The following is a 20,773-nucleotide window of genomic DNA, read 5'->3' as shown; positions in this document are numbered from 1 at the left end:
TATTGGAGTATTTTGACCACTAGTCGCTGTGGCGGCGTCTCTGTCTTATTTATGTCTTCATACTGTCACAGAAATCGAGTCTAATTTTATTATTTTTGTGTTTTTATAACCCCGTGGGAACGGGTAGCTGGTGACAATGGGAGGAAATGGAAGCACCGCGAGGAATGTGTCATTCGGACTGGACGAAAAGGAGAAGGTCACAGTTATTGAAGGAGTGAAGGTAATGGTGTATCAACCTTCCAGTTTATTATTTTGCTTTATAGTATGAATGCTAATGACGTCATAGGGTTTATAAAGTTTGGTATAATGTACCGTCTGAGAGCCAAACATGTGCCATGTCCTCAAAATTGAATGCACCTCCATGTCTTCATCAGCATCATAAACCATTAACAGTGGTGATGACTGCTTCATGAAGCTTTCATTCCAACTGGTTCACAAATAGGTTCATTTCTTGGGGCTTCATGTAAACACAACCCCCCTGTCATTTCACTGTGCCAACGGTGTTGGTGGGACAGTGACTGTATGAACACTGGGGTCATGGTGACTTGTCATTTCTATTAAGAACAAGTGTTTATTCTGCTGAGCTTGGACTCAGTTGGTTTCTCTCTTTAAAATCGTCCACACGTCTGCTGTCAAACTCACTGCATGACATTTCTGAACTCGAGCTTTGGCCTTCTCTTTTTGATTTTTGGCCACAAACTTGGCTCTAATAACCTAAACGGAAGCCAGAAAATATTTATTATTTATGTAAACACTAGTTAAACTTTATCCATGTCACCACACGAGCCTTTCTGGTAGGGAGAACATGAGTTTGATCTAATTTAGCGAAGCACTTTCTGTTTGTCTCTAATCCTGGAGACCAAAGCCTCATCCAGCTCCTTTCTGGGTGGTACATTACATGAGATTATACTTTATTGTGATTAAAATGTACAAAACCCAATCAACACATGCAATAATTATTATTGTGTCTTCATTTTGTGATATGTACGAGCTGAATGAAGTATTGTTATTGTCATTATGTTATTATTGTCATAATTACATAACAAATTTGCCACCAGCTCCTGGAAACAATAATCTAATCTCTGCAGCACAGGTGATCTGTGATGACTTAGCGTGGTCTGCAGTTCTACTTCTCTTATTGGGTGACTGGTGGTTAAAGTAAGTGGATATAAAAGTATGGGCAGGACCCTGTATAAATTACTTTTTTTATTGTTAGTATGCCTACTACAGTGCCCTTGAGCAAATTACAGCTTGAAAGCTTATCCTGATTATTCTGACTACATGAAATGACGAAACAAGACTATTCGTGTCAGATTATTTGTCTTTTTGATACCTTCTCTTTATGTGCAAAAATATTGCTAGACGTGTAAACTATTATTTGTTGATAACATAGCACACAAGCTAACAGTAATGCTAGGCTTTCTTGTAAGTTCGATGTCTGTTTACAAGTGATGGGTCCTCCTGTGGTGTATGGCAAGCCAAGGGGGACACAAATTGCTACTTTTACCACGTGTCTGGATAAAGAATCACGTAAAAAAAATGCTGTTTCATAAGTCGGGATGCGTAAAGTATGGTCAAAATCCCACCAGAATGTAATTTTTTACTCCATTTTAAGGCCGCATTCTGAATGGAAGACAATTATACATTTTTTGTGTCATTGAATGATGCTTTTTACGTCTTAACGCATTCAATGACCAGAAAAAAAAAGTTTTTTTTTTTGCCGCCCATATTATTTCAAAGCTTTACAATCCCATTCAATACCAAGACATGTATCTGGGTTATAAAATAGGACAATTGGACTTTTTATTCTAACTTTAGGGATAATAACATCCTTAGTTTCCATTTGATGCTCAAACAATGTCAAAGTTGTCATCTGTCACAAAAGTTGGCATACTTTCAACCTCCTATAATGAATATTCAAAATATACTTGCCTTTTCCATCCTTATAATAATCTATTAGGTGGTGGAAAACGTCTCGCATCTTGAGGAAAATCCTTCTTACCTTTATTGAAGCAAAAGTTCAAAATGTTGCTTTCATATAGTCATCAGTCTTAGTCAAATGAAGTTCTGGGTACTTTTCCTTTTTATGATCAATGCACATTCACACTATTACGACTAACTAGCCAAGAAAGTTTTTTTTTTAGAGGATAGTCAGGTATGAAAATAAAAAAAAATCAGTTTGAGCCGAGATCGCAGCTGAGTAAGATACGATAAGAGAACTTTATTGATCCCGCAGGAAATTGTTGTGCCAGAGTTTCACTACAAAGGAACATACACAAGATATCAAAAACAACAGAGAATATAAAATAATAACAGAATATAAAAATCACAGAGAATGTAAACAATACCAACAATTAAGGTCTAAAACTGGTCAGGTTCAGACAGAAACATTAAAGAGTTTATTATAGTACATTTATGGTGCTGAGTAGAATATCTAATTCTAAGCAGGACTTCTTAAAGCAGTTGTCCAATCCCAGCTACTCCTCTTGGTCCTGTTCTTTCCCTTTAAATGGCTAAATAACTCTAAAACAAGAACACTCACCCAATCTGAGAAAAAGGAAATGTTTGCATGTTTACATGTTTGCATCGGCCTAACTTCTTGCTTCCAAAGGAAAAAAAAAAAAGGTGTTTTATTTATATTAAAGAACCTTTTTTTGTTTTGACTCAGCTTTCAGAGGATGTCCTCCGGCGGATGAGGGAATCTCAGGGATCGAAAAGCACGGAGACATCGGCGCCTCCACAAAGTACGTTCTACTCAACAACAGTGACTCTCTTCGACTCACAGGCCTGAAAAATGATACAGAAGTGATCATTATCAGTCAGAGTCAGAGTCAGAGTTTCTTTATTGTCATTCGCACCTCATGTGGTACATGTGGTGGAGCGAAATTATGTACACAGGGTCCCAGTTACATCCAACAATAAAATGTATAAGAAAAACAGTAATGACATCTAAGATATGAACTAAGAAAAACATCAACTAAATATACACTAAGCACTCATAACATAAAACATTGAACATCACCACAAACATGAACATGAGTCTGTGAGCAGATGTGCACGCATGAACACATCAACATTGAAACAGATCAGCAGCAACATGAAACAGATCAGCAGCAACATGATATGGTTTTTCACAGTGATTATTCTAGTTAGAGATTCATGAGTCTAACAGCCTCAGGGTAGAAGCTGTTCCTCAGTCTAGTGGTTCTACACTTAATGCTCCTTAACCTCCTTCCTGAGGGGAGTGGGGCAAAAAGTGTGTGTGCTGGGTGGGTGGGGTCCTTCATGATGCAGGTGGCCCTCTTCCTGCATCTGGAGGTGTAGATGTCTGTGATGGTGGGGAGACTGACTCCAACAGATTTCTGTGCAGCCTTCACCACTCTCTGCAAAGCTTTTCTTTCTGCAGCTGTGCAGCCTCCATGCCACACATTGATGCTGGAGCACAGGATGCTCTCCACTGCACACCTGTAGAAGGAGGTGAGGACTGAGCTTCCCAGACCAGCTCGCCTCAGCCGTCTGAGGAAGTAGAGTCTCTGATGAGCTTTCTTGATCAGGCTGGTGGTGTTGTTGCTCCAGCTGAGGTTGTCATTCATGTGTACACCCAAGTACTTGTAGCTGGAGACCACTTCCACCGCAGATCCTCTTATGTTCAGGGGGGGTGTAGGTGTTTTTGTTCCTTCTGAAGTCCACAATCATGAAGACGATCAGAGAAAACGGTCCACTTTGCTTCTGTGTGGCTGCTTCAGATTGTTTCGTATAATTAAAGTAAAACACTGAGCATAAACTGTGACATGTATGTCAACAGATAAATGTATTTAAATATTTCATCAAATCTTTGAACTGCCTTTCTTTATATACATTTGAGCAGATTTTAAATGCATTTATACGTGTATTACTATGCTATGTAGATGATAGTTTGATTAAATGGTGGCTCTTATTTCACAAACTTATCCTTGAATTATAAATACTCTTCTTTAAGCTGCACTCATCACTCCATGTGATCATTGCTAATAGTTTGGATGTTTTCTGCATTGATCTTTCAGGTCAAAAACCTGCCGGACCACCAACAGCAGAAATAAAGGAAGAAATGCATAAAAAGTAGGTGTTTGTAAAGTAAAGGTGATGAGGTTGTCTCATTTTGTTGGTATTTTCTTGGGTTTAGATAATGTATATTTTGTCTATATTTACTGTGTTGCAGCATGTGTACTTTGTTGCATAAAGGGAGAGGCTCATTTAGAAACAAAAAAAAATAACGGGTATGCAGTTTTTAGTTGTGGTCTGAACGGCTTCCCCCTCCTGCGGTTAATTTTTTTTAAACGGTCTCGCTCTATCACGGTTTTCCAAAATATGATTGAACATGACACACAACTGGCTGACTGACGGACGAGCCGCACGATTGGCATGGAATTTTTATTCTAAATAAATTGTTTTAAATAATTTAGCTGCACCTGTGTGCAGCCCACAGCTGCAGTAGAAGCTTCCTTCTGCAGCGTGTCATATCTCTGTTCTGCAGCGACGAAGTGGGCGTGGCCGAAAGCGCAAAGTGCCGCAGGAGGAGGAGGCAGGGAGCTGAAATCATGACGTTCTGTGCTCTTTTAGAGCGTTTAGAGTTTAGAAACATTGTTTAGAACATTGCAGGAATGTGGGAAGGGTTTATAATGCATATATGTAAATACTAAAATAAACTACTACTTACTACTTCTGCTACTTAGACTACTGTATCCCTACTTCACAGTTTTTCACTTATCACGGGGGGGGGGGGGGGTCTCTAACACCCATGATAGATGAGGAAACAGCTTTACTATATATCAATCATGTATTTTGAACTGCAGTGCTCAACATTACTTGTTTACAACAGATGACGTATTGTTCTTGTTGATATTTTCTGGGTTGTTAATATAAAAGTTTGATACGTTTACACAATTTACAGTTTATTTTAAAATGCTAATTAAAGTGTTTGCCTGCAGTTTTAGCTCCGAGTCTCAGAAAGGATCAGTACTTTGTGGAAATGCAAAACATTGACACCAGTTTATTTTGTTCATCAAGTTTATCATCACACTTATGAGTCATTTACTTTATATCACACTCTGTTAAAGCTCATCAGCTAAATCCCCTCAGCATCAGTGTGTGAAGCTTTGTAACGTCCGTTTCTCAAACCCAGCTCCAGAACCAGTCACTGACCACAAACGTACCGTCTGTTTTTTCTCTGATAAGATTGCAAATGAGGTAATGGCTGTTGTGTCAAAGCAAGATGTGTTACATGTGAAGATGTATAAATGAAGCTGCATTGCTCATGTTTTTTAGAGAACACACAAGAATTCCTGGGCTGCGTTTCCATTCCACGTGTTCTCTCCTTCTGCAGAAGAGAAATAAACCTTGCTACGTGTTTTTTTTTAAACAAAGTTCTCAGTCTGCTAAATTTGATTGAGCAACAAAGTTTGATGAAACTACACATTCTGGTGAAAGCACAACTTTAACTGGCTATCAATAAAGGTAATGATTAATGGGGAGTGGTGGCACAGAGGAGACGAGCCTGTGATAGGAAGGTTGTCGGTTCAACTCCCCACAACTTCAAAATGTGGGTGGGAAAGGTGAAATACTCACACCTGCCTCCACCCTCATTTGTCCCACTCTGGGTCCTTGAGCAAGGCTCTTAACTCCACCATCTGCCCCCCTGGGCACCCTACATGGCAGCTCCCTGCCCCACACAAAGGGTTGTGGTAGCTCGGTGGTCTTTGGTTGTGTCAGGAAGAGCATCCTGCCTAAAAACAATTGCCAAGTCTTCATGCGGGTTAGTTCACTGTGGCGACCCCTGAAGAAGGAAGCAGCCAATAAATAAATACAATTAAAAGGTATTGACTGAGTTCTGAGTTGCCATGTTTGGTGATGCTTTTGGTTGTACTGTTCAGTCAAAAGACAACAAACAAAGTAATACGTCTTTTCATTTCCTGAGTTTCTGATGCTACAAGCAGCAAAAGCAAGTTCCTGAAAACCTGCAGCTGTGATCTCACCACATCATCTGATCCGTTTGATTCACTTGTTCACTAGTGTTAAAAAAGAGAAAGAGCTCGCACTGTTGCTTTTTGTTGCTTACAGCCATAATAAAACATGCCTTTTAATAATTACTGACTTGTTTAATACCTGCCTTTAACGTACTTTCATCAAAGTAAATCACAAAAGCAATTCTTACAAACCAATATTATAAAACAGCTGTTTTACACCACTACAGTGAAACTATCATTTTTAAAGTACTTTAGCCACAGTTAACCACAAACAATAGTTTTTTTAATTATTCTCAGGACTTTCAGGTGTGGCTGCTCTTTCATTTTCCTCGCTCAGATCTGGAAAACCATAAAAGTCAAAGTTCAAACACAAGAAAGCTGATCAAAACACGAATCCTAATTGTAAAATTTGAGCTTAATTCTGCCAGTCCCTTTTGGGTGTTTGCTTTTTTAATTCAAAGTGACCGCCTCTGTCAGCATGCTAGAAAAGGCAGGATGTTTGCCCTGAACAGCTGATGCCATGAGGTGGAGCTCATGTGTTAGTTTTGAGAGGTTCCACAACCATTTTCCCTTAGTTTTGATTTTTACCTTAAGTTTCCACTGGCTAAATTTAAAAAAAAGTATACAAGACAAGCAAACTGTGTTATTTAACTGGACAAAGTTATTTTGTTCTAGAATTGCGCCGCTCAAGGTGGCTGCATGTTGGAGCAGCTCTGTTACTTTCATTCTGAGATTTTGCTTTTGGAAACTTTAATTCCTCTTTTTCTGGATGTAAATCACATTTTTTGGATGATTGTTTCCTCTGGTATCAGATGCTGTGCAGCAGGAAGGATTTTTACTGGAACTTTTTAAGTTTTGGACCTTTGTTATGATGCGTAACCATGGCAACAAGGCAGTTTTCTACAACCAACAGCAGCTGATTAACATCTCAAAAGCTCAAATAATATCTCAACTACAGCCCCAAATCTCAAATGAGTTGGAAAGGATGTTCTGTGGACGCATTCTCATCTACCTGCCGGCTGTGCTCGAGTGCCTGACAACTGAGATCCTGGAACTAGCAGGAGGCACGGCTCATGACAGCAGAAGGACAGGATCGTCCCCAGACACCTGCAGCTAGCTGTCCGCAGCGACGAGGAGCTCGGCAGACTGCTGGGAGGAGTGGCCATTGCTTTGGGAGGAGTTCTGCCCGGCATTCTGGTGGTCCTACAGACCAGGGGAACCAAGAGGCCAGCTGAGTCTGGGTGGATGGATCTGACGGCATCTGCAGACAGTTTCTTAGGATCCACTGTGGGATGGACCTTTACAAGAGATCCTTCCCGTCTACAGCCATCAGCATCTATAATATCTCTTAATGAAGATAATGAGTTACAACAACAAAATAATTTCCCTTTGGGATTAATAAAGTATTTTTGAATTGAATTGAATTGAAACAAAGTTGTGCTCTCTGCCTGCTCACCACTGTAGTGCAGAATCAAACCATGCAGAAGGAGCCTCCTGAAGGCCTCTCCAACAAAATCCAGTCTCTTACCGATTGTGTACTGGAATCAATACCTCCCTGACCTTGCTGGTTAGCTCTATGTGTGAACAAGAACTTGCATGTTGAGTTGCCTTTCACTGGATAAATACAGTGTCAAAGGTTAACAGGTTTTATCTTCTCTTCCTCTAGGTTTGAGCGTCAGCAGGCTCTGGTTCAGGAGCAGCTGGTCAAACTGGCCCAGAGGGAGAGAGAGGCTGCAGCCATCACAAACCCGAGTGAGCTGACCCCTGCCCTCATCGTGGAGAAACAGAAGGTTCACGAAGAGCAGGACAAGGCCAAATTACTGGTGAGTGATATCCAGATCTACTTCAGCAGCACGTTGTCATTTTACAAAGGATCCTAATTTGGTAAACAAACCAGTAATGGGTATAAATATTTGTTTTTCTGCCATGAAGTACCGTAATTTCCGGACTATAAGCGGCTACTTTTCCACATGCTTTGAACCCCACGGCTTATACAATGCTGCAGCTAATTTATGGATTTATTTATTTTTTTGACGCGCTAACGAGCTTCATGCCACCAAAACATTTAGCCTCGTCACACCCGGGTGCTCACATAGCTCCCCAATACACATCTCTCTTGGGGAGGTGGGTCCTTGTGACTCGATGAGACTATCTGTATAAATAAAGCTAAAAAACATCTGACCAATGAAATTACCGAACAGGTCAAAGTGGTGCGCAGGAGAAAGGTGAAGGTAGCGATCGATGACTTCCTGGTAGGCTACTGTATTCTTTTTTTTTTAACCAAACATGTTACAGGCACCGTTCAGAAAAAATAAAATTACTGTACGTGTTTGTGTATGTTACCGGTACGTAGGGCTGGACGATATGGCCAAAACTTTTATCACAATTTATTTCTTAATTTCGGTCGAATAACGATATAATTCGATACAGATATAATCAATATAAAAACCTCAGAAAAACTGTACAAACTGTACAAATAAATTAATGTTCACCTTTTAAATGGGACACATCAGGGTGCTAATGATCCATCGTTTGGCTGATGGTCCTTCTTGACCATGTGAGCAGCTGGTTTTGGTTGTCAGCAGCAAACTGGTTGATCCACTCTGAGAAGGTGCTATTTATAAGACTGAGCTGAATACAGCACCTCAGACTGAGGAAGTCTTTCGGATGAAAGACAAAACATTTCTACATTTTTGTTTTGTTTTGTTTTTTGAACGTCCAGAGGACCAGACTTAACTTTTTTAGATTTTTCTACCTGGATTATTGAGCATGCATCAGGATATGTTGGGACACATTGGCTCAAACTTTATTGTTCTTCATCTTCTGACTCTCAGCATATTCTATTGAGTGGAAACTCTTCAGATGAAACAAGTTAGATGTGTTCCCACTGCTAGTTGGAACCACTCTCCGGCACATTTTGCAGCACACTAAAACCTGCAGCTTATCAGATCTTAGATATCCGAACCACTTCCACACCACCAAATTAGTCTTTCTTCTCTTACCAATTATGTCGTCTGCTTTCTCTTCGCTTGTGAAAGCTTGTTCGTCACATTCTGACGGTCATGGGCACTCATTTTGAAGTGAAAACATACAGCACGTTGGAGATTAGCCTAGCCTAGCCTGCTACCGCTAACACCTTTTGGACTCGAGCTCTGCGTGACATCTACGTCACCACGCACTTACGTAGTTATGTGTTGTGGCCTTTTCTGTTTGGGTTGAAGTGGCCGCTTCAACCCAAACAGAAAAAGAAATGCGTCAGTGAAATGCTGTAATCATATTAAAATATCGAAAATGTGCTTAAAACTAATATCACCGTTATTGAATAAAAGTATATCGTGACATATATCGATATCGAATATCGAATTATTGTCCAGCCCTACTGGCACGTATTTAATAAAAAAAAAAATCTTTCTGCATAAATATCTCATGGACAGCCGTGGCTTCGAGACAAGTGCAGCATATATAATATAAAAGGTACATAGATATATATATATATATATATATATATATATATACATAATTATTTTTAATTTACTAGGTGCAGCTTATATTCGGGTGTGCTCTGTAGTCTGGAAATTACGGTACTTCTTTTGGTGGAGAAGGATTGTGTGACAGCTATTTTGAAGGAGATGTTAGTATGTTTTTATACTTGTTCTATCTTGGGCATGTTGACATTGCGACTGTACTGCAGTGGTCTGCAGCTTCAGACAAGCCTCCACTTTGGCACAATAAAGGATAATTTGTTTATTTCTTAACTAATTCTCCAAAACTGTGGCTGTGTAGAACGTTGTGTTTTGATGTTGTTTTATGAATGACAAATCAGATTTCCAATCTACTGAATATTCATACATTCACAGTTTGAGCTCATTTGTAATTTTCCAAAGGTAATATTTGGAAGCTAGTGTAATAAACACCACGATAAGTTTACTGTTTACTTTGTCTTCAGTATTGTTTAAGAAAAAGTGCACATTGCTTTTTTTAACTCATGTTCATGATAAACATTTAAAGAGAGGTATTACGTTAACAGCTTTACGTAGAAAGATTTGACCTCTTGTATATTACGTATGTTGGCTGTTTGAGTTCTTTAATACTATTGATAGAGCCAGTTTGTATTTTCTTTCTAATGTTTGGTGCATTTTGATATATTGTTACAAAATTCTAATCCCAAGAACTAGGCCTGTCACGATAAATCAATTAATTGCATGATAAATTAAAATGATCTACCTCATTTTCATTTATCGGCTTTATTGTTTCTTCGTGCCGCTCTCTTTCTACTGAAGACACTCGATGACAAAAAGCTCAACTCCAGTGCTCTTCAATGTTCTCTCCCTTTCTCTTTTCTCTTTAAAATCCATTTTAACTGTCCAAAATCGCGTTTTTGGATCGTTAAAAGCAGCTTAGCTACGAGCTAAGCTAACGCCAGCCTCGGGGAAAAAACCTCCGTCTTTCTTGTCGAAGCTCCAAAATTCACGGTTGAAACCCGTGCCTTCATGTAAAAAGTTGTTTTTCTCTGCAAGAAGAAGCTGAGAACTTGTTTACTGATTTTTTTTTGTATTAAAAGCTTTGTGTGAAAAATGCTATGCTAAAGAGCTCAAACCACACCGAGCGTCTGCCATTTTGAGAACCAAAGAGACAGCCCTTGTCACGTCAATGGGCCCCCCTCCCATTTTTCTTAGAGACACACTTCTGGCTCCTTCACTATCCATCCTTCAGTTCAAACAGTCTTATACTGCCATCCAGTGGTCAAAAAAAGATACTACATGCAAAACAAATGAACATTTCTTCTTAAATTTGACAATAATTACTAATTATTGTAAAATTTCAAACAATATTATCGTTTATCGCAATCATTTCTGAGACAATTAATTGCCCAGCAAAATTAGTTATCGTGACAGGCCTACCAAGAACTCTGTGCGAGTATTAATCCTGCTTCGAGTGTTTTTCACGTGTGCATTGATGGGCAGTTTTTGCTAAAATTGAATGTCGTTGATGTCCGTCCATGCTGTCTCTTGTGTTCTTCCTAAATGTTCCAGGCAGTGAACAAACCTAAAACGCTTGAATATGTTGCATTGCAGTGACAACCTCAGCACTCGCCCCTAAACGCCTTGTTTACCACATTTTCTCTGATAACAGGTCGGTGTGGCCTTTCATGCGCTGCGTTCACTTGTGTGTGTAGAAATGGAAAGACATCGAGGGTCCAGTCTGTGTGTTGTGCACAGCAGAGGGGTGTTACGGTCTCAGACAGTGATGAAAGGTGCATTTGACAGGTTTGAGCAGCTGTGGTTTGATGGGTATTTTTTATGGAAGCTTCATCACGTTCAGGAGCGAAACAGAATTGCACCTGTGTAAAAGGAAGTGAAAGCTTTTTTGTTGTTGCTTTAAGGTGATAATAGGTTTGAAGCAGATGCCTGTAAAGTGTGTGAAAGGTTTAGAGAGCATCGGGTTCATTCCCACGTTTTTCTTCTTTCTCACCTGTGTCTTGTTCGGTTTCACCTCTCTCACCTGTTCAGGCTCACCTGTCAAGCAGTCATTTTCTTCCCCAATCTGATTCCTTCCTTTCCTTAAACTCCTGCTCTGTAAACCAAACTAAAGCAACCAAGAACACGTTCCTCAGATCAGGAATGACAATAGTTCTGTTTTACTGTAGAGTTTAAACTTTTGAGGATACTGTGAAACATTTTGTTTAAATTGAAAGCTTCTCCAGCTAAAATTGCTTTCTTTAGCCAGAGGGGTTCCCTGCCTTTAAGTGTTTTCTGACGATGAATTTACTGCCCGCAGTACAGCTGGATGCTCACAGATCGCAGCTCTTCACCCTCTTCACAACTAAAAACACTCTCCACTTTTTAGCTGCTTTCTAGATGTCTTATTTATTAGAGGAAAAAACAGGTTGGCGCCTACATACATTCCCACCCACACCTCCGTAACACAAACACAGCTACACCAACATGTGTAAAGCAATACCCCCACATCTCTGTTTCATCACTGGCATTCTTGGCTCCACAGCATGCAGGCTGAGTGTCTCAGTGTTGGGCTGATGAGGAGCTTAGGGGTGTGTGAAGGCTATACCTATGGAAAGAGATGGGCTGCTGCCCGCGCTGCCTCAGGCTGCCTGTCACAAACACTTAAATTAGCCATTTACCCCTGCCTCAACACCGACAACCACTGCTGGAATGAATCACATCTGTCATTGCATGCGTGACGCTCTGTCTCTCTCTCTTTGTGTGTGTGTGTGTGTGTGTGTGTAGTGACTCTGAAGAATTTGTTTGTATGGATGTTGTAGGGAAGAGTTCAAACCCAGGTCAGTCGATAATGTCTTTTCAGGTTTTCATGTATTCATTCTTTTATTTGGGATGTAAGTCAGTGCAGCTGAGCATGCATCGGGATATTTCAGTGCAGCAGAGTTGCACCTGATGTGGTAAAGAGATAGTTCAAATCTTTTGAAGTGGGGGTTTGTGGTAAGGTTACGAACTGTATAATATCCTAATTATCAAAAGCGTTGACCGTGGTGCACTTGTGGAGTTTTGTGTGTCGCTGCCTTGCCATAGTGGTTCAGTCCTAACAGCTTCGGGTTCGGGCTCCTGCTCAGGCCTGTCATGGCGGCTGTCTCCATGATCCTCCATCTGCCTGCACGGACTGAACTCTATGGACCTGTTCGGTTCCGCGGGGAAACCTTGGATGTTCTCCATCTGACGGATCCGGTTCTGGAGTGTGGTCTGGGAGGCAGCTGCTGCGGTCCTTATTACCATAAAGCTGCTAACAGGACCTGCTAACAAGACCACGCTGCTAACAGCATCATGCTCCTAACTGGACCATGTTGCTAACATAACCTCACTGTCATCAGAACCACTCTGCCAATAGGACCATGCTGCTTTAGATTGATTTATTTTTCACTTTTGGCGCCTTGTGTTTGCATTTTTGTTGCTTGCTTTGATATTTGTTGTTGTTCTTTTGGCGAGTCGAGATGGTTCTTCTCGTCCTGAGCATTTCATTGCGTTGATGACCTAGTGTTGATTTTGCACACGACAAATAAACCAAACCTGAATTAGCGGTTTCCGCTCATGCCATCATTACTCTGGAATGCATGTACAGTTCTGTAATTTGCTATAGGCTGGCACCGAGCGCTAAAATCTGCCTCTCGCAGATTGTGAGGAAAGTTAGGATAGTTCCGCTCCGCTGTCACTTGTCAAGTGTGAACAGATCTGACAGTGTTTACTGCTGGAGTTAAGATTCTGATTTATTTCGATGGATTCACAGTGCTTGTTTTTGTTAAATGTAAACATTTCTGTAGAAAATGCAAAAAAAAAAAAAAAACCCAAACGTATAAAATCACAAGTAAAACACATTCTGCCTTTGATTTTTGAGTAATAGGATCATTTCCCCACGAAAACACAGAGTAAATTAGCTTTTTATCTTATTTCCACCATGTCCAGCTTCTCAGTCGTTTTACAGAAGCGCCAGCGTGCATCTTGGATTTTTCACGTTGTCTTTTTGTCTTCGTATGAGACTATTTTTAAACTTCCATTAACACCTTTTCCTTTCTTCTGTCGTTCACCTCCTGTGTTTGCTCCTCCCCTGTCTGTTCTCTCCACCTTGGATGTGTCATTCCTGCTGCAAGCAGAATGCCTTTAGTATGCACAGGTATCAGTGCTGAGCGTCTCATGCACACCTGCAGACAATAACAACCGTCTGCTTGGAGCAACCGAATTTCTGAGGGTTAAAGGTGAAAGTTTTTTGGTCTGTACCAACATTTTTATTATTTAAAAAAAAAAATCTCCATCCCGTAACACAGTGGTAAGCCAAAACATTAGACATCAAATTTTCATTTAGACTTGTTCAGATGAATATTATACATCCAGGAGCATCAGGAGCATGAACCATTTATGATGTGAAAAAAAAAAAAAAGTTTATACATAAACAGAAAATATCAAGCCAGGACATGTATGAATAACAGCTGGCTATTTGTAGACAAGGACTTGTTTATAATGATGGTTTTCTTATCCAGTATTTAAAAAATCAACACTTACTGCAGAACGTTTGCATCATATTGTGAATATACGTTTTCAAAAGTTTAAATACAGGTCTCTCTTTCACCTTGGGGGTTAATTTGTTGCACTTCTTGCCGTCACGTCCTCAAAATGAATTTCCAAGTCAACTTAATCATATAAATATTGCAAATAAGACAAAATAAAGTGGACTTTAATGAAGCTTTGATGAAGACAGTGCACCAGCAGACTCGGACACTCTATTCAAAAAGCTGACAGATTTATTCATAACTAATGATATCGTGATGTGAGAATTTTGTTTGCTCCTGCTGTTTGAAAGTAAATGTGTGATAAAAAAAAAGTGCATCCATTTGGTCTCTCCTTATGTCCCTGTTCTCTCACTCCTCCTGCTTCCTTTAACACATATCACAAGTTGTTGAACATGTATTTATACACAAATACATGTAGTTTTTTTGTTGTTTTATTTGTTACCTTTTCAACACAACATCTGGGATTGTATATTTTAGTTACGCTTTAACAAATATTGTTTGTTCAAGGTACTGGTAGGTTTGTCACCATGTGGGGTGGTTTAAAAAGACGTAATATTGTGATTTGTCACTAGATGGCAGTGTTGAAACATGTGTCGTTAGCCAGGGGATTAATGGAGGCCCTGCTCCTCAACATGTGCCGCTTTTCCAAAATTCCTTTCTCCTGTCATTTGTTTTGTGTGTGTCATCTGAAAGATTCTGCCACTGTCCAAAAGAGTGATGATGAAACTCAGGGTGAAAAGCCTGACATTCATTAAAGTCAGACCAGAGAAGACAACTGGTCATCCCGCAGCTATCCAGGCCACACCTGGTACCTGTACTGCCTGGCTGCTGTGTACAACCACCAGGAAATGACACTTGACAAGCCTAAATGTTGTGTTTTGCACTGAATATACAGCCTTTCAACTACAAGATGTTCCTGCTAACCAGCAGCTCCCCTGCTGTCTGAGTCTAAAAAGCATTAGTCAGTAAAAACAAATAAAAAAAAATAACAAGTGATCCTTTCAGCTCATTAGGTTGTACTGATTTTTTTCCTCATTATGTTTTGATTTAATTTTTTTTATCTCAGTGATTTTAAACAGTGCTGGCACTCCTCCCAACGCTCACTTATTTACTAACATTTATTAACACCTTCCTGATGACTAGACTGAGGTAACATTCATCAGCCACTGTCATTTCAACTGACATCAGACATACTCACACATTTCTTGGCTTCGGCCCATGTTTGCTTATTGTTCTGCAAATAGAAAGAAATGCAAATTGGTTTATAGTGGCAGTACAAGAATACGGTGGTCAGCTCTTGAACCTTTCCGGTTTACATGAATTCACTGACAATTAGTTGTTCTATATGTACCGTATCTAGTGAAAGCCGAAACACGGGTATAAATCAGGATTTGACATGATTTTTGTTGGAAAAAGTTATTTTTCATTTTACCCACCTGTGTGCAAAGTCGTCGTTACAAAGCCATTAGGTCAGTCAGGAGCCTGGAGAGGAACCCACAGAGGCTCCAGGTCAGAGATCGTGCAGTGAGCTCAGTGGGGAATGGAACAAAACAAAACATGAACGGAAGATACAGAGCCGTAATGGATTCAGACGTCTTCCTCTAGCTGCCAGTTGAGTAGATGAGCCAAACTGTTAGTTAGCCAAAACCAGTAAGAAGGAAAGAAATGGACACAAAGAGAAATGATGAGAGAGGAGGAACGGATCGTGAAGAGAATTAATTGAAAACAAGTTGTGACATTTTCTGCAAGTTATAAGTTTGTGTTCAAACGGATCCTCAGAGCTCAAGCTTTCATCACGGTGATGGCTTTTGGGTCTGTTCCCCTCACATTCTGTCCTCTAAAGGTTTATACATGCGCATGCACTTACCCGTTTTAATTTTTTGTTCTTTTTGACACTTACTAAACCATGCAGCAGTGATTCAGGCACACACTTTCACACATGCCTAAATCACAAGTTATCAGCGAGCGTTATCACAGACTTGACATCGTTTCTGCATGTTAACGCAGCTAAGCCCTTTGTGTGTGCTTGCTCATGCACAGATGCGCACACTTACGATGCTCCCCTATCGGTTGGAGCAACGGTAATTGGTGACGAGCAGAGCGCTCCTCGGATGGGGAGAGTTTGATCGGTGCAGAGCAGCAAATCCTGCTGGTTCAAAGGATAAATGTGTAGGAGCTGAATACTTCTCCCATCAGAGAGAAGTTGGGATGTAATGAGACAGCTGGACAAGCCCTATTATCCAAGGAAAGCTCATGTTTCCAGGATGATCGTCCTCACAGCAGAGCGTTGTTTGTCTCTGAACAAATGAGTCAAAACAGGGAGTCTTGAGATGATTGGAGCAAATTATTTTGAACTATTTATCAGAGTCAGAGTTTCTTTATTTGTCATTCGCACCACATGTGGTACACATGGTGGAACGAAATTATGTACACAGGGTCCCAGTTCAATTCACTTCAAAAATACTTTATTAATCCCAGAGGGAAATTATTTGTTGTTGTAGCTTGTTATCCTCATTTCATTAAGAGATGTTATAGATACTGATGGTAGTATGCAGGACGGATATCTTGTAAAGGTCCATCCCACAGTGGATCCTCAGAAACTGGCTGCAGATGCCGTCCGATCCGTCCACCCAGACTCGGCTGGCCTCTCGGTTCCCCCAGGCTGTAGGACCACCCGAATGCCGGGCTGAACTCCTCCCAGAGCGATGGCCACTCCTCCCAGCAGCTGCTGAGCTCCTCGTTGCTGCGGACAGCCAACTGTAGGTGCCGAGGGACGATCCAGTCTTTCCGCTGTCATGAGCCGTGTTTCCTGCTAGTTCCAGGATCTCAGTGGTCAGGCACTGGAGCACAGCTGGCAGGTAGATGAGAATGCATCCACATATCATCCTTTCACCTCATTTGAGATTTGGGGCTGTACATCCAACAATAAAATGTAAAAGAAAAACGTTAAAGATAAGAACTAAGAAAAACTTGAACTAAAAATACGCTAAGCACTAACAGCATAAAAAACACAATACGCTGAACAGCAGTACAAACATGAGTCTGTGTGAGCAGATGAGCACGCATGAACACATCAACAGGGAACAGATCAGCAGCAACATGATGTGATTTTTTCACATTAATTATTCTGGTTAGAGATTCATGAGTCTAACAGCCTCAGGATAGAAGCTGTTCCTCAGTCTGGTGGTTCTAAACTTAATGCTCCTCAACCTCCTTCCTGAAGGGGGCGGGGCAAAAAGTGTGTGTGCTGGGTGAGTGGGGTCCTTCATGATGCAGGTGGCCCTTTTTCTACATCTGGAGGTGTAGATGTCTGTGATGGTGGGAAGACTGACTCCAACAATTTTTTACTTTCTCATGTAAATTAATAATTGTTTGGAAACAACTTCACATATCACCAGATTTTAGGAAACTAGTATAAGAAAATCAAACTAAAGATTGCACCTATCCATCCATCCATCCATTATCTTTACCCGCTTATTCCATTTTGGGTCACCGGGATCACTGGTGCCCATGTCCAGCAATCACTGTGCGAGGGGCGGGGTACACACTGGATGGGTCGCAAGTCCATCACAGGGCCACATAGAGACAAACGAGACAAACAACCATTCACTCCTAGGGACAATTTAGAGTTACCAATCAGCCTAACATGCATGTTTTTGGTCTGTGGGAGGAAACCGGCGTACCCGGCGAAAACCCACGCATGCACGGAGAGAACATGCAAACTCCACCCAGAAAGGCCCCTGGACCGGGGTTTGAACCAAAGACCTGCTCGCTGAGAGGCAGCAGCTCTATCAGTTGCGCCACCGTGCTGCCAGATTGCACCTAATAAATTCATATTTTAGTTCAGTTTCAGTTCAGTTTATTTATATAGCGTCAGTTCACAACAAAGTTGTCTCAGGGCACTGAACAGAAACATTCACATACTGTACATAGAAAAGCCAATTAGTAAAGTTCTCTAAGGAAGCAGCAGACTCGTTGACTCTTCACTTAGTTGCAGTCTTCCATCCTGAGCAAGCAGAATGGCAACAGTGGAAAGGAAAAACTCCCTTTTAAAAGGAAGAAACCTCCAGAAGAACCAGGCTCGGGACAAGTGTCCATCAGCTTTGACCGGCTGGTTTGAGAGGACAGGAAGGGGGAACAGGCAAACACAGAATGGCAGGTCCAGATATACTTTCTGTTGGAAGAAAGACAAAAACATGTCAAGGATAAAAAAAATTACAAATGCAAAACAGGTTGAGCAAAGTAAAGACAGCAACATACTGTAATGAAGAAATGTGATCAGTTTGTCCTACAGCAGTCTAAGAGCATAACTAAGGGATAACTCAGGAAACCAACTCTAACTATAGGATTTATCAAAATGGAAAGTCTTAATCTTAATCTTAAACGCAGACAATGTGTCAGATTTACAGACAGAAACTGGAAGTTGATTCCACAAGAGATGAGCCTGATAACTGAAAGATCTTCCTCCCATTCTGGTTTGGAGACTCTAGGGACCACAAGTAAACCTGCAGTCTGACAGCGAAGTGCTCTGTTAGGAAAATGTTGAATAATAATATCTCTAATATAAGATGGAGCTAGGTTGTTGAGAGCTTTGTAGGTTTGAAGTAAGGATTTGAAATGTTTAGGTTTTAAGGTAAAATGTTAGATTTGAGGCTTAGCTTTAGCCTGTCAATGTATATTAATCTCACATTTTAGATGATAAATAAAGACGTTTGTTAAAACGTTTGCTGTTTTTGCTTTGTTATGGTGCAGATGTCTAGACAATGCAGAGGATTGTTCTTCCAGTTCTGTCACTTGTCCAACAATACCTGTTTCTTTTTTTCTGCATCTCCTTTCTCATCCTCACCGTCTTTTTCACTTACTGTCTCTGTGACAGTCTGTGGTGCCAAAGAAGGCTGATGATGAAGTGTTAATTTATCTAACCTCCCACGTTTAAGTGACAAAACCTCACATTTAACGAGTGAACAGCTAGACTCACCAATTCATGCCCCGGTAGTTTTACTACACTTTGTGTGCACGCTCATCTAGGTGTTCATGGACCTGCTTTTATATTTGACAGTAGATGTGAGAAGACGTATTGTGAATTAGCACTATATAAATAAACTGGATACAATAGAAATGTGAAGACAATTAAAACCTATAGACCTATAGCGCGATAATTTTATAATTTTCACCTGAAAAAAAGTTGTGTGCTTATATTATCAAAAAAATCTTGAGCTGTTAAAAGGCTCAGTATAAAAAGATTTACATATTAAGAATGAAACAGTAATTTATACTTATAACGTAGGGGAGAGATGGTGCAGAGGTTAGCGATAGTGAGTCTGCGATTGGAAGGGTGCCAGTTCGAATCCTCAGACCTGCGCATAAAATTTTGCTTGGGTGTGAAAGGTGAAGCACCCATATCTGCCTCTACATACTTGCCAATGTAGATTAGTCATCACCAACGCTTTTGCATCACCGACTGCTTTCCTATAAGGCAACCTTCACGTGCACTAGAGTGGACAAGATTAGCAGCTAAATTAGCTGTTTTGTTGTTGTTGTTGTTGTTGTTTTTGCGCAGGTTAGCTGTAGATTTGCTGCAATGAGGAAACTGAAACTGAGTCGAGCAGGAGAGAAGATAAGCGTACGGAGCTGATCATTTTTCACAATTGCCCGTTAGCGCTTTACATCCAGAAATGGGAAGTCAACTTAAAATTAGAAATCTAATGAAATTTTTTGCAGACGAACCAAAAATCTCTGTCTTTATCTTAAACCGGCTTTTGTAACACTTTTATTTTACTTCAGCCTCTGAGTGTGGCACTGCAGCGGCACGTTTCTCCACTGGTTTGTGAAGGATTTGAGGCACTGTTATGTCAGCACACAGTTAAAAAAAAGAACATACGGATACAGAATGCAGATTTTAATCAGATCTGGACTTCTACGTGTTTATTTACTGAAGTCAGAAGAAAAGCAGTGAGCTTGGTTTGTGAAGAACAGGCTGATTTTAGGAATGGAAGGTTAAATCAGCACCGTCTGACAAAGCAGAGCAGGTCCACACTCCAGGAGCTCTGCTGTCCAAAAAGTATGAGGCCTTTCTTTTAGCGAGGGTTACACAATCAGGAAAGGCGCAGTTTTGTGATATTTCAAACAACGCATGATTTTGCAAATTTATTGCTGGACAGATCTAAAATGCACGAGCAGTTGGATAACAATTTATCTAATTTTGTGTAGAATAAAATCTTGGTTATAGACTTGTCCTTGGTCACGTGGTGATGGAGCATCACAAAAAAGCCTACTTTCCAAAGTAAGGGTTAAAAATAGTTTAAGAGGTGCTCTTTTTTTAGACTATTTTGGCATCACCTGCTGGGAAACCTTTAGTTTGTAAATTAAAGATAAGTTATTGAAAATAATTGTTTAGTCTGTTCCATTATCTTGACACTCTTCTTCCCTTTTGGTTTGCGAGGATCACTGGTGCCCATATCCAGCACAGCAGTCACTGTGTGAGAGGCGGGGGGCACCCTGGACAGGTCAGCAGGTGTTCAGCAATCACAGCCATCACTTGATGGAGCAAAAACCAACATGTAGGTCATTGTAACTAGTCTGTAATAAGATTAATCACATCTTCAAATCTTCAAAAAGTCCTTAAAACTGTTTAGTCCAAAATAACCTTTTTGTTTCACAACCACCATAGCTTATGATAATTATTTTTAAATAGGATAGTTGCATACATTTTACCAATTAAACACTTTATATATATATA

At 40.4% G+C, this 20,773-nt stretch overlaps 1 protein-coding gene across 2 annotated transcripts in view; it reads left to right on the top strand.

Annotated features, from left to right (window-relative positions):
• Positions 1–20,773, top strand: part of LOC119412237 (MICOS complex subunit mic25a) — an 83,720-nt gene continuing 62,947 nt past the window's right edge. For both annotated transcript variants that reach the window (XM_037679220.1, XM_037679219.1), the window contains exons 1-4: positions 1–220; positions 2,669–2,744; positions 4,044–4,098; positions 7,669–7,825. In XM_037679220.1, the coding sequence (XP_037535148.1) occupies positions 137–220; positions 2,669–2,744; positions 4,044–4,098; positions 7,669–7,825 (372 nt within the window). In that variant the 5' untranslated portion in view covers positions 1–136. The remainder of the gene's footprint in view (positions 221–2,668; positions 2,745–4,043; positions 4,099–7,668; positions 7,826–20,773) is intronic.

The sequence above is a fragment of the Nematolebias whitei genome, chromosome 7, assembly GCF_014905685.2.
Source record: "Nematolebias whitei isolate Nwh7 chromosome 7, NemWhi1, whole genome shotgun sequence".
NCBI classification, from domain to species: Eukaryota; Metazoa; Chordata; class Actinopteri; order Cyprinodontiformes; family Rivulidae; genus Nematolebias; species Nematolebias whitei.
The sequence above is the reverse complement of the archived record's forward strand: the minus strand, read 5'-3'. Positions and strand labels throughout refer to the sequence as shown.